Source organism: Crocodylus porosus, unplaced genomic scaffold (assembly GCF_001723895.1).
Source record: "Crocodylus porosus isolate Cpor-Errol unplaced genomic scaffold, CroPor_comp1, whole genome shotgun sequence".
NCBI classification, from domain to species: domain Eukaryota; kingdom Metazoa; phylum Chordata; order Crocodylia; family Crocodylidae; genus Crocodylus; species Crocodylus porosus.
In genome coordinates this window covers 72,458,124-72,472,449 of record NW_017728909.1, presented here as the reverse complement: position 1 = coordinate 72,472,449, position 14,326 = coordinate 72,458,124, and the positions used below count along the sequence as shown (strand labels likewise).

The window sequence follows — 14,326 nt, the reverse complement described above, 5'->3', positions numbered from 1 at the left end:
CAGTTTGTACAAAAACAGTGCACATCTGCTGAAGGCAGAGGTCTCCATCGTGTTTTCAAACATGCCATTTTTCAGTACTGCACTTGCTAAACAACTCCATACACTTGGGACTTCTTAATATCCAGGATGATCATTTCAAAACTAAGCATTAAGACTCACTGTAAATGCTCAATTGCCATTGTAAACAATTTAAATTCCATATGCGTGGCTGACCTTTGATAGGCTTTTAAAAAAAATCTACTTTTAAAGGCTAGGAATGAAATATGATACTGGTACCTTTCTTTTACAAGTGCTTGAAAAGGAGGAAAATATTGGTCACACCTGGATAAACCGTTCCACCTCATAGTATTTTTAGAGGATTTGATTTTTTGGGTTTGCAGTGTTAATTTTGAAAGACTCGAAATATTTGGATTGCTAACCAGGGAATGCCAGTAACCCCACTAGAGTCCCTTAAGTTGTGACCATGCAGATGTGAAAACTTATTATACTATATTTCCAAAGGGGACACTCCTAACTTGGCAGTAACAAAATGTAAAAAGAACTATGTACAAAAGTAAAATAATTCAGTATTGGGTTAATTCATTTAAAAAGCAAGATACCAACCCTCTTTTTTTCAAAAAGCATCAAGACTACACAGAAAGCAGACAACTGAAACTTTGGTTCTTGTTCTTCAGTACCACACCTGCTTTTCCATACATTAAATTGCCATGTTTTCTTTTTTCCGGTGTAAGTTTTTGTAGTCTCCACCAGCATAAGTGGACAAAGTATAAACAGAATTTGCAGGCATATATTTGGCATGGATTTCACTTCCTAATAATACATCCTTCTAATAATTACATATGACAGACAGGACAAATAAATTAAGCCACAAACACAACTGAATTGATAAGAAAACCATTTACGTAAGCTTTTGTGAAAAATACATGTGCCTACATTAAAAGTTATACCAATGAATTCATCCTGAAAGTTTCCCAAAAGGTTATTACTTTTGAACCAAATTACTGTCTGCATTGGAAAAGAATATATAGGTTTCAGGTGTCCCAAGTTGTGAAAAAGGCTATTCAATTTTTGCAGAAGTCCAACATGAATTCCAAATTGTTAGCAGTTAGAAAAGTAAAATGTGAATACAGTTTTTATCCTTTACATTTGTCCACAAGGATCAGAACTGTGTGCCCTGTTAATTTAATTAAGACAAGATAGCCATTCTATTGCTGAAAGGTTGGGTACAGGTAGAGTTCTTTAAGAAATAATATATTTTCTTTCCTAGAAAAAGAATATTAACCTTTAGGAGACATGTTACAAATGCTGTCTGTAAAAGAGAATACATTCTTGTCCTTACTTGTAGACATGAGTGAGTGCATAGATTGGGTCCTGCAGTCCAGTGAATCATGCATTTGAGTCTCGGATTCCTCCTCAAAGGGGGGTGTTGCACTTTTCTTAATATTTATGCACTTGCATTTACACAAGCATACCAATGAGTTAAGGCACACTGTTCGTATAACATTTAGAAACATGCTAACTGTCCAAAGCCTGTTTATTCCTTGTTGTTAGGATGATACCTTTTGGCCAAGTTTGACTGCAGTGCTAATGAAATGTGCCCTGCATTTTTAAAAGAAATTTAAAATGTGCCACTCGTATTTCCTTATTTTTGATCTACTCTTTTTTCCTCTGTGCATTGCTTTCCTTTGCCCCCATAACAAACCCATTTTAGAAAGGCAGGAAGCATTCGTCATTACCTGAATTAGATTGCTAACAATTCCACCTAAAATGAAGAGAGTGTTGTCTAGCAGGATGATGCCCTGTTTTATTTGGACACTAAATTTAATGTAATAGATACGGACAGAAACTCTCCTAGACTACAAATATTTCAGCCACGCACAGCCCCTTCAAAATTACCACTTAGTACTACCACAAATTCACTCTGAAGAGCAGAAATTGTGCTCTGGCCAATAGAAAAGTCACCATAATAGAAATAAAATATAATGTAGCCACAGACTACATCTTAGTCCCACTGTACAAATGGAATGGGGCTAATGACAGCCCCAGATGAGGTTTCAATTGTTCTGCTAATTGCTTAATTATTAGAGATGGACCTACATCAAAATCTTAGGCATGTCAGATTAGGGCACAGTGGCTTAGGCCCATTTCTGCAGAGGCTCAGAAAAGATCCTCTGTTATCTATGACTTCAGAAGCAAACCATTTGTGCCTTTTCCCTGCAGACTTCTTTGTCTTTTGCTATTATAGGAATGTTATTTTTTTTGTCCTTAATAGTGTGAATATACAAATCTTCCACCTTCAGCATAACAAAGAAAGAGTTCTAGAGACTGTTTCTACCTATGTTTTGTTCAGCCTGCCAGAGGCTTAAAAAAAGTGACATTTCCTTGTTTTGGTTTCATTCGGGAAAAAAAATTCTGATATTGAGCAGTGGCCTTTTTCTTTGGACAGTATGCATGGAATGTACTTACTTTCCTTTTATTTATACACATTCTTTTGCTGACTGCCTGCATACAGAAAAGGAACATCAGTTCTTTGAAATTTCAGAAACACATCAAAAAACCTCTGAAAGCTAATCTGGCAGTTCACTTTCCCTTACTCTTTTAAAAAAAAAAATCAATGCTACTAGTTATTATCATTATGTGCTACTGTTGTTCTCAAACCTGCTCCTTGCTGACAGCATTTCTACGCATGCACTTTCAAAAACAACTGTGTCTGCTGCTACCTGTATTTCAGAAGGCAGAAGATTTGCCGTCTTTCCTGACAGATACATATTACGCAGGCTGGTTGTTAGCCTTGTAGAAAAAAGCTGGCCCTTTGCAAAGGTGATTTGTGCAGATTGATTCCTGATAAACTGCAGTTTTTTTCCCGTGAAAAAATTAAGTAAATAATGTCCAAAGTTAAAAATATGTCCCATGACTTGGAAGCAACAGTAATCTAAGGATGACCTTGTAATTGATGTGAACACTATACTATACACACAGTTCTGGATTTCATTGTTTAAACAGAATATGTGCATATCCAGAATTTTCAGATATTCCCTCTGAAAGCAGTATCTCATTTGAAAATACCAGTTGCAGAAAGAATTTTACAAATATAAAGTTCCTAACTGAAATACTACAGAAAAGCTGTGCCTTCAGATTTAAGGCTTTCAGACACATGGCACAGCCACCAACTTTTTAGCGCCACTGGCGCCGATATCTGTGACAGGGATAGCAGATTGAGACTACAGTGTGAAGTAGAAAACCTTTGAGAAATGTCACTAGCAGTTAATGACTGTAAAATAGAGGAGCCACAGTCCCATAAATCTATAATATGGGCTTTTCTATTTACACAAATCCTACATGACACTATTAATGTGACTGGATACATAGTGCTTGGCAAAATCATCTACGGCTTTAACGTAGGCTTAAGACATTTTCCAAGATGGCACATTACATATATATAAAACACAGTTAATTTTAAAAAGTAACCCAGAAGAATATTGCAAGTAATGTGGTATAAACGCAAAGTGTTTATGAGGGAAAAATATTACTTTGCTGGAAAATAAAGTCCTGTAAGTCGAGTTTGGCACTAACTTAATCACTATGTCACTTTCTTTTTGATCGCAGACAGCTCTTTCTGAATCTCACTGAATTTTGGTCGGTTTTCGGGTTTGTAGTCCCAGCATCTCTGCATTATTTTATATATTTCCTCTGGGCACTTCTGAGGTGTTGACATTCGATATCCTGACACACAAAGATAAAAGGGAAAAAAACGGTACTGCAAAAGTAGTACAAATTGAACAAATAAAAAAAAAGAAATACAAGGATCGGTAATTTAAAATGAGGAAGGTGAGTTCCCTAAGGTCACTACATACAGAATTTACATACTGTCTATGAATAAACTGGACACATTATGGAGATATTTCACACTACGTTTAGTTTCTTGGCTGACAAACTAAACTGCAGATACCAACAGTGGCTGAATTTCTGTTGTAGGCCTCGCACCACCTACATACAGCTGTAATCTATTTGAAGCTTTGTTCCCCCATTTCCTAGGAAAATGACTGCTGGCTCCTCTTTGTTTGAGTTTCTATTTTGGGAACTCATTAATAAATTAAACTTATCATAAAAAATATGAATTTCCCTGCTGCCCTTTTCTGATGCTTTTAATTTTTTTCCTACCCTTACATCTCTTACTGTCATTTTTCTCCTTTATTTCCTTTGACATTCCTCATTTATTCTTTTTTATTTTGAAGAGGGAAATACCCTTTCAACTGCCTCTTATTTTGCTGTAGTCTCTCTCTTACATCTTTACTCTGTTCCTTTTTCACGGCCCTTTCCCGTTTCTACTATTTGCCATCTTCCACTATATTTTCACTATGTTCACTCATTAGTCAAAGACTGACTGTAGTCTAAGGCATGAACAATATAAGCTATGTGCTGTAGCTCATGGAGAAAGGACAGCTCTTTAACTGCTGATGCTTGTCCTCACTAATGTACAGTTTTTCAGGATGAGCTGCATGGCAAGCTAATATGAGAGTCTATATAGCAGGTCCAACCCTGTACATCCAGGCATTGCTACCAATTTATTTGTTTTCTTGTTTTAAAACAGAACATAGCTATGCTGGTACAGCAAGTCAGGGGAATTTGAGGTTTATTTTCCTGTTACTTTATTGTAAATATGTTGCAGACTGTAGATTAAAACTAGGTGTATAGCTTCTACTCCAATACTTACTCAAAAGTTATTATATATACTCAAATATAAGATGAGCCCCAGCCCCGCCATGAGTATGGGTAAAAAAGCCTCCCATCTTATATTCAAGTGTGAAACAGAGCGGGGAGGTGGCAGTGGTGGCGGTGGCTATTGCTGCTGTGGCTCTGCCTCTGCCCATGATCCCAGGTCAGAGTCAGAAGCACAGCAGCGCCCCCCGCCCCCCGGCTTTATTGTCAGGCCCAGCTTGGCTCTGGTTTGGGCTGTGGTCTCTCCCAGGCAGGAGCACATGGAAACTCCTTCTTCTGCCTGGCTAGTAAGAAGCACTGAGACTGTTGCTTGGCTGGGCAAGGGCTGTGCTCTGGGACGGAGCAGCCCGAGCAGTGTCTGATGATCACAAGGGGGTGGGAGGGAAGAGGTAGAGACTGGAGGGAGTGGAAGGAGGGGCAGAGGCTGTGGGGAGCTGGGGTTGTGGGGTGCAGGTGGCAGGGGGGAAGAACGCTGCAGGGGGAAGAAATAGGTGGGGCAGAGGGCAAGGGGGCTGCCCGACTCCTCCCCTGGCACTACTTTCCTTGCTGTAGCAGTGTGCACATATCTGTGTATGTTGGGGGGGAGAGAGATTCAAGACCACCCTCCAATACTTAGATTCTATACCTGGAAAATTATAACAAATTTATAAGTTTTTCATATATAGAATCTAATTATGTGGGGTGGGCACATCCTATATTCAGGTAAATATGGTAATCTCTTTTTGAATCTGGCAATCCTGTGTTTCAGAGCTTTTGCTGCAGGGTCAGGAAGGAATGATTTTCCATCATGAACGTTACTCAACAGTTAAGACAGGGAGTGTGAGGGGTTGACCAAGGATATTCGCTTGCCTGTATTCAAAAAACTCACTGGCTAGACAGTCTTGCTTTTTGACCAGGGTCACAAATCACCAGAATTGTTCTTCTAGGTCAGATTTGCATGGAACGGGCAAGGGAGGCAGAGCAGTTACTTTCCACTGTAGCATAAGGCCCAGTTCTCTCCCTGGGATCTTCTAGGCATCAACGGTTTCTCTGTCCCCATAGTGGCAATGGATTAGCAGTGTCTTCATCTCCTCTGCTCTTACCTACAGCATGTACAGGGTTTTCTTGGTTTTGGGGGGTATTGTGCCTTATAGCTGTGTGTGAAGTTTAAAGCAGTCATGTTGGGGAATCCTTGGGTAGATTTTGCCTGTGAACACAAGGGACTTGACTGAAGAGACCCTTCCAGTCTTATGTCCCTATAATCAAAGGGGCTTAAGAAATAGTTTCAGTAAGGCCCTATCCAGCCCAAAGCTGTTTCCCCAGTTGACAGCCCTTCAAGACTGAGAGCTGTTCCTTGTCTGGAACGGCACCTCTCCCCTTATGAGTAATCACAGATACTTCTGTGGTCACAAGTGTACTTTTCCCAGCTTGTAACAGCTTTGTTCATGCAATGCAAACTTTTATGGGAGTTAAAAACCTAAAGCAGGCTCCCAGTGGTGGAGCTATAAATAGGGATAGTCAGCTAGAGACCAGATCTTCCCCCTCACTACTTCCAAAATAAAACCCTGTATCTGGTGGGATGAAGGAAACACCCCTGGTACAGAGCAGTGACCCCCTTTAAAAAAAAGCCCATGAACAGGGTTGTTGAACAGCCAAGAATATTATACTGCCACAGATAACATCTATATCTTTTCTGCTGGGCCTGTTGTCAGTCACTTCCATATTTCTGGGTATGAACATGGATGAATCTCAAGACTTAGCAGTTATACCTGACAGGAAGAAGGACTTTTTTTTTTTTTTTTAATAAGTTCTCCTCTGCTTAAGCAGTTTTGTGACACTGATATGCAGCAGTGATATTTTTGGTTGTGGCTGTGGATCTTTTTCACTCAATCAGGTCTTCAGTCAGCAATCAACTCATATTCTAGGTCAAGTGATAGTTTTAAAAACTTGGAACCATATAAAGTCTCTGTTTACGAAAATAACGCCCAATTATGTCAATATAGGTCGCATGGTAAAGTGCAATGTGGTGGAGAACAATGTTTTAACGATGTTACTGGGAAAGAGGAACTCAGGGACCAAATAGTCTAGAAAGAAGTGTTTATGTTTGTAATAAGAGGCTTTTAATCACTTTATAAAATAAAAATCTAAGGACTGACTATTTGGGCTAATTTGACTGGAGCGTCTCTGGACTTTTTTTTAAATAAAATTTTGGTTAAATGCAAAAGTGTTACTAAAAGAAGATGCGGACAACAGGAGTCTCAACATTTTGGGACATTAACCTTGAAATGAACACCAGCTTTCTTGATAAGAGTGTGTTCAACTAACCCTTTATGTGTTCCTCTCATTCTCATTATTTTCTTGATGCTCTGATACTTGGAGCCCCTCCCTGACCAAATCAAGCAGGCCTTTACCTTCTCTTCCTCGTACTACTCAATTCACCTTTTTCCAAGAAGCCCATAAGCCCCAGTTCTCACAGGAGGTTCCTAATAAATTAGATGGCTAAACATCCAATAATGAAAACAAAATCAGACAACACTATTTTGGAACTAACATGACATTTGCTAATGTTACTTAATCAGTCTGTCACTACTTCCCATTCCCCATTCGGATGTTGTCTATTTGGATTAGAGACATGGTCTTCCTACAGATCTATAAAGTACCCAGCATAAGATGGCATCCTATAAATAACAGCTACAACAATTACCTTTCTCCACTTGTTCTCGCGCTTGCTGATTAGTCATTCCAGGGTATGGACACACTCCTAGACTGAAGGTCTCCCACAGAAGGATCCCAAAGCTCCACACATCACTCTCAGAAGTGTATCTCCCTAAAGGAAGGAAAAAATGGCTAACATAAAGAGATTGTACATTTCTTGCATGGCTAATATTACCCATTTTGTGAGATTAAGTGTAATAAGTGAACTGTAGCTTTTAATGAACATGTTCTCAGATTTCAAGTGATTAGCAGCCAATTAATTGAAGACCAAATATTTAGAAACAATATACAAGTTCTAGGATTTGATGGACAGCTCTGTTATTAGATATACAGATTTATGCAGGGCACAAAGCTAAGAAAATGCAAATGACTGGTTTCCTGCTATTTTGTTTTCCCAATGAATCAAGATCTCCTTTTCCCTAATGTCCAGTAACCTTTGAAAGGAAAGAAGGGAAAAGATTAAACTTTCAGTGTCTCTGAACTCTGCGAATACTTTGGTTTCTTAACCAACTAACCTTTTTCAATTCCCAGTGGAACATGACAATCAGTAATTTAACGAGCAATTAAATGGAAGGCAGCACATAAATAAACACATAAAATAAAATTAGCGTTCAGAAAGAAGTTAAAATTGGCATAGCTGTTATTAAGATCTTCTAAATGTGACAAAGCATGCTGCCAGGCCAAAGTTTTTTTTAATGAATCAGCACTGTACACTAAATAGCTCTTGGAATATGGTTTTTGTAGTGTCTGAGAGTGGTTTTTTACTGTGACAAAAGCCACCAATCCACACATGCCTTATTTTGGACAGTGGGTACTTTATCACTGAGAAAAATGAAAGCAACCTCTCTTATCACCCTTGAAATTTGAAATTTAAAGATCCATTAAACCATATCAAGTATAGAGAAGCAGTTTTCCCCACAGTTGCCTGTTTATAAAAGAAAAAGGCCAACATTTTCAAAAGTGCTTGTGACCATCGCTCCTGAAGTAACCTAAAACAAGGGACCTATTTGTCAAACCTGGTAAAAAAACATCCTATGAAAATAGGGCATTTTCCCAGTGTTTGAACTACATTAAACTGAATTTAAACACTCCAAAATCACTAATCATTTCTGAAAATTTTGGCCTACAATTTTTACTTGTGAAACTTAAATTGTGCTTTAAATACAATAGTAGTTTTGTTCCTGAAGCCCTGGGTTAAAGAAAGGCTCTGTGTTAGACTTCTGATGCTCTGTGGAGAAAGAGACAGCTCTTGGGAGCTCAGAGACAGTGTCATCACAGTGGTCAAAGGCTGTAAATGCCTCTATTTTCCCTGTGTGGATTCCCATCTAAAAAGCAAACTTGAGCAAGGAAGTGAATACAGAAATATGACAATTATGACATCATAAAACAAACAAACTATTTGCAAGAGTCTCTTAAAAATGCACATATGGGTCTAGTACTAAGAGCACTACTACACAATAAAATGCTTGGGGTCTTGGGCCACAGGAAAATCTGCATATGCTTGTGCACTGGTAATCAGTTCTTGACATTTTAACACACCATTTCTTTTTTTTGTGTGCATCTTGCTCCACACTCCCGCTCTGCCCCATTTTCAGGACTGCTGTGTCTTGCCGATGCATACAGATTATTATTTTAAACCTAGGATATGTTTTTCTTTTTACAGCTCAAATGAAGTACATGTAAATGATAGTGACAGTTGGGGCTATGTTAACTGTTCTGACGTCAGGAAGTTTGGTTTGCACTTAAACTAAATATCATTTCCAGCTGTGTTAAATTAGCTTGCCTGCCTAGTAGGCAGTAATTATGGACATTCACTGTGCTGCTGGTGGTAAGATTAGTTTTCTTGTCTGTATATCAACTCTCTTCAGAGTCTGGCATCCAGTAATTTAACACTTTTCATTAAAGTCATTCAGTGGATACAAGTTACAAGTAATTAGTTTCTTAAGAAAGTACAAGTTTAGAAGAGTCAATTACTTTCTCAGTATGATGATATCTGGGCAGAGAAAGGGCATGCTGTTTATATATATGATTATTTATTAGCTGTATAAAGAAGTGAAAAGAATTATAGTGGATGATCACATTAAACAAATGTATATGGTATGGGTTTTTTTTAAGAGTGTAAAATGAACAAACTTTGGCCTGTGTGTATAATTTTATTGGATGTTTTTCAGAGTATTGAACACTGATTTTAGTTAGACAACCCCAGATGAAAACAATGGGGCGAAAATCCTAGTCCTATTGAAGTTAGTGACAACAACTCCAGCTGAGTTCAGTAGTAATCGGGTTTAACTCTAGGAACCTCCTGACTAGTCTCAGAATATACAATTTTGAAGCTATTTACAAAAGCTTAAGTTTTTCTCCATTTCGATAATAACTTTACATGGTACATTATTGCTGCCCCTCTTCCCACAGTAAAAATGTGATAAACATTTTGACTGACACACAAAGATGTGGATCCTTGTTAATTCTTGCTCCATTTTCTCTTCCTGATGCCTAAAAAAACCCTGCATATAGTTGCAGTCATTTTAACAAATCTTGTATGCAATTTTCAACTAAACAGCAAGCTGTGCACCTTTGTATCACACGTCTGAACAATGCTGAAAGGAGTAAGAACATCTTTGATAGTTTTGTAATGTTGGATACCTGGCTGATAAGCAACTTTTGTGACTTTAACAAAAGTCTGAAAAGCCAAATATGTCTGAAAACAATCCAAATTACATTTTTAAAATATAAATATTGTTAAGTAAGACTATAATTCACTTCAAACTAATTAGGAATGTATTTACTTACTGTCTTCCAAATACTAATCTGCTAAGTGGAATAAAGCTGTGTGTTCCACTCTACTGAAAGGCAGGGAGAGTAGCAAATGCAAGCAGAAGAGCAACAAAATAATGGAAGTCTCCCATTCATCCTAACACTGAAGAAGCATGTACACAGTTCAGAAATACGGTATTACTGGGATAAGCCTGTGATTTCTTTGCAAGATCCCATGCCTTAAACTAATGGATTTTTTGGACTAATGTTAATGCTGTTAAAAAGCTATGCTAGTACATGGGCACAAATGGCCTGATAATCAGAGGTGTTGAGCTTGCAATTTCCACTGTATTCACTAAAAATTATTCATGCATCTGTAAATCAGTTCATATTTCATTCATTTCATATTTCACTGAATATACAAAGACTTGTCAGTCATTTCCTTTCTGTATCTCAGCAGTGTTTCACCATAAAATGAGATTAATTGAGAAACCAAGCTTAGTCCCAGTAACGATATGACATTTGTTCTTGTCCAAAATCTATTTATTAGTTGGTAGCAAGTTGTATCCCTATTCTCTACTCTTTATGTACCTGACAAGCTGCCAGGTCTCTCCTTTTTTGCAGCCAGTATAGTAATGATTTTATGTTTTACTGCCTACTGAATAAATGTAAATACTTCTTGAAATTAAAACAAACAGAAAGACCTACATTTCCACACTGAATAAATGAACAAAAAGGTAACAGTTCTGCAACCTGAGCAGTAGCAACAAAAAAGCATCTCTCAGTACATACAATAACCAAGGGCAGATACCCTTTAAACAGCATGTTAATGATTTTCCAGAGGGAAAACTCCTATTCTCATGATGCTAAGTTCAATGCTGTGCAAGAGGTAGTGCAAGGCCTGCTTATACCTTACTTGGACCCTATTTTGTGGGTTGTGGCATTCAAGCATGATGAACAGGTCATAAGATGGCTCTTTAGAAATGGGTGAATTTTACCTGTAGGAGCCATACTGTGAATCAAAGAATTATGGCTCGCAATACAGTTTATTAATCAAAAACAGTGTATAAATGGCCCGGGATCCAGATTTTCCATTTGCTGCAGAAAAAACTCAGTAAAACCCAGATTTTTTTTTCATTTTAAGGGGAAAAATCTGGATTTTCTCATTTAGAGGAGAAAAACAGGAAATGGTGGATTTCCCCTTCCAGACTGACAGAGTTTCAGTCTGCAAGGGGCAGGGGGGAGTGGGAGAAGGGCGACTAGGCAGGGGTGCCATGGGCATGTGCACACATACACATGGCCACGAGGCAGCCTGGAGAGTAGCTCCCAGCAGGTAAGTCTGGTGGTGTGGGAGGGGGAATTGAGCCCCCCATAGTGTAGTGAGAGATGGAGTTGGGGAGGGCTGGGGGTGTTGCCCAGCCAAGGCGGTGCATGGGTCTTGAGGCCTAGAGCTGGAATGCACAATTGCAGGGCCCAGGCAGGGAGTGGGATATGGGTGGAGAGTGAGGGGCATTGACAGGGCCCAGGGGCCCAAAGGTGGGGAGTGAAGGGCACCAGCAGGGTCCAGGGGACTATCTGTGGGGAGTAAGGGGCACCAGCTGGAGTGGGGGGTGCTGTGGGTGGGGAGTGAGGAGCACTGGCAGGGCCTAGGGGGCTATAGGTGGGGAGTAAGTGGCATCAGCAGGGGTGTGGGAGTGGGAGTGGGGTGGGGAGTGAGCGACACCAACAGAAGTGAGGAGGCTGTGGGTCAGGAGTAAGGGGAAATGGCATGGGCAGTGCATCAGCATATCAGGGCTGCTCGGCACCACAAAGCTGGTGCTGTAGCTGGACCTGAGTCCTGGTGAGTGAAGGGGGCAGTGGGAGCTCTGATTTTCCACGATAAAAAACCCAAAATCAAACACCAAAATTTATACGTATTTAGAATTTATTTTAGTATAGTGTTTGAGACACTGGCAGGCTTCCACATTGCTTGAAAATTGTAAATATATAAAAAAAAATTGTGTTCAACTGATACTTACACAGAGAGTGATTTCATTTTAATCATGGAAAAACATGTAGTTTGGCAGCAGGGGGTTGGGGTAGGGGGGAAGTTTAATCAGAGAATTTGTGATTTTTGATCAGAGAAAACCAGGATACCTGTGCATGACACACATACAAGCCAAGCACCAACTTCTAGCTCACATACTGCTTAACTGCCTTTTTCCTAATTAGAACATATTTTCTAATTTCACTTAAAAAAGAGCCCAATCTGGCTTTTTCTATTTTTGTTCTCAAGCTATTACCCATCATGTTATGGGCCATTTCCCTCCACCCCCAAATAGCACCATTTTATTTATTTTCAAGACAACAGCAGAAAGATGCATATAATTGCAGGTTAAAACTACAAGTTTTAAAATATATAAAATCAGTTACAAACCTCTTCTTCCAGGATTTATGTAATTGAGTTTTTAGGGTGTTAAAATTATCTCCAGTTTTTTGAATAAAGCTAAAACAATCACCACCATAATTTTGAGGGACCTCATGCTCATGTTGCTAATGATTATCTTTGGATGAATGACTTGGTAGCCAACTGCAATGATTTAGCTGCTTGCTAAGCTTTATTACACATGCATAATAATTGTTAACTCAGTAGCATTTTAGCACTCTGACTTTGGCTTCGTGGACAGGAAAATGTTTATTGCAAGGAAAAGGAAATCTTACCTCTGGAAGTATAATACATAGCCGTAATTGGACTGACACAACTGTATTTACGCTGACAAGTTTTAACTGTTTGTTCCTTTACATGGGACAAAGCAAAACACTACATTTTTATTCAGACCACGGTATGTACCCTCTATCTATACCTTTTTGTTTTAGGCAGGGCTCATTCGACAATAAATGGTTTAAGATGATATCTACTTACCATAGTTGAGAGCCTCTGGAGCAGTCCATTTAATGGGAATCTGCTTCAAGCCTGAAGATGAATATACTCCATCATCCTCTTGACGAGACATTCCAAAGTCACTGATTTTCAGGATATTATTTTCACCTACCAGGCAATTTCTTGCAGCAAGGTCCCTGAGTAAGAATACGATACAGAAAACATCCTGTTACAACTTGAAAACACTGTTCTATTACATTTGCAATGCATTTATAATTGATTACCACATAAGAAATCAGGGAAGCCAGGGAACTATTTCTACCATGTCTAGGTCAGAACAAGACTTTCCACTAAAAAGAAAAAACTATTCAGTAGCAGCAACAAGTCTTTGGGTCAGCAATGAAAACGAACCCAGCAAACTCAGTGTTCAGAAAATGACTCGTAACCAGATTATATTTTTAGTCCCACAGCAACATTTTTAAAGAAAAATATAATTTTAGAAAACTTTGAAACAAGTATTTACTTTTTAGACTACTTTCTATGGTATTGCAATAACTCCTGAGAAACCAACAGTTGTTTGTTTTCAGCCTGGATACATAGTATGCTAACAAACAGGTTGCTAGACATAAATAATCCAGAGAACCTGAAGATAATTAATACTATAAATTATAATTTGCTTTTAAATGTGTAGCTATGTTATTTATATGCAGCTGGTCAGCCAGTAGGAGGTATGAAACACCTGTGCATCCCCACATCTGATCCTGCTGATGTCACACTAATGTATGAAGAAGTCAATGAAGTTACTCCATTTAAGAGAGGCACTAGATCAGAATAAGGCTCAGCAAATATGCAATTCTTTACAACTTATTAAATGAATATGAATGAGAGGCACATTTAGTTGTCTAAGGCCCCCTCTGCACATGCACATAAATGCAGGAGGTGTGACTGTGGGATTGCACATTAAATCCAATCATGCCTAATTACTGGAGTAAGGGGAACCTGATCCTTGGCTCCCCTAGCATTGGCAAGAAGCAGGCTCCTACAGCTGGGAACCCCCTTTGCTGACGTGGTTTTCAGCTGTGACGGCCATGTGCAGCTGGTATAGAGTCCTTTGCCTCATGGGGCTCTTGGTCCCAGCTGTGTGTGTGGTGCAGCAGGGACCAAGAGCCCCGTTAGATGCAAGACTCTCAGTCCCGACTGTGCCACATGGGGAGCTGGGACTGAGACCCCTGTCAGCTACAGGCCTCAGCCTCTGCAGCCATGGGATGCTCCTGTGGTTTCCCAGCTGTGGGTGGGGGT

At 39.2% G+C, this 14,326-nt stretch overlaps 1 protein-coding gene across 1 annotated transcript in view; it reads right to left on the bottom strand.

The window, feature by feature from the left end:
- Window positions 1–769: 769 nt before the first annotated feature.
- The window catches only part of FER (FER tyrosine kinase), a 357,078-nt gene continuing 343,521 nt past the window's right edge, over window positions 770–14,326 (bottom strand). Inside the window, exons 18-20 of the mRNA XM_019532458.1 lie at window positions 13,070–13,224; window positions 7,403–7,525; window positions 770–3,723 (exon numbers count right to left, since the gene is read on the bottom strand). Coding sequence (XP_019388003.1) covers window positions 3,581–3,723; window positions 7,403–7,525; window positions 13,070–13,224 — 421 coding nt within the window. The 3' untranslated portion in view covers window positions 770–3,580. The remainder of the gene's footprint in view (window positions 3,724–7,402; window positions 7,526–13,069; window positions 13,225–14,326) is intronic.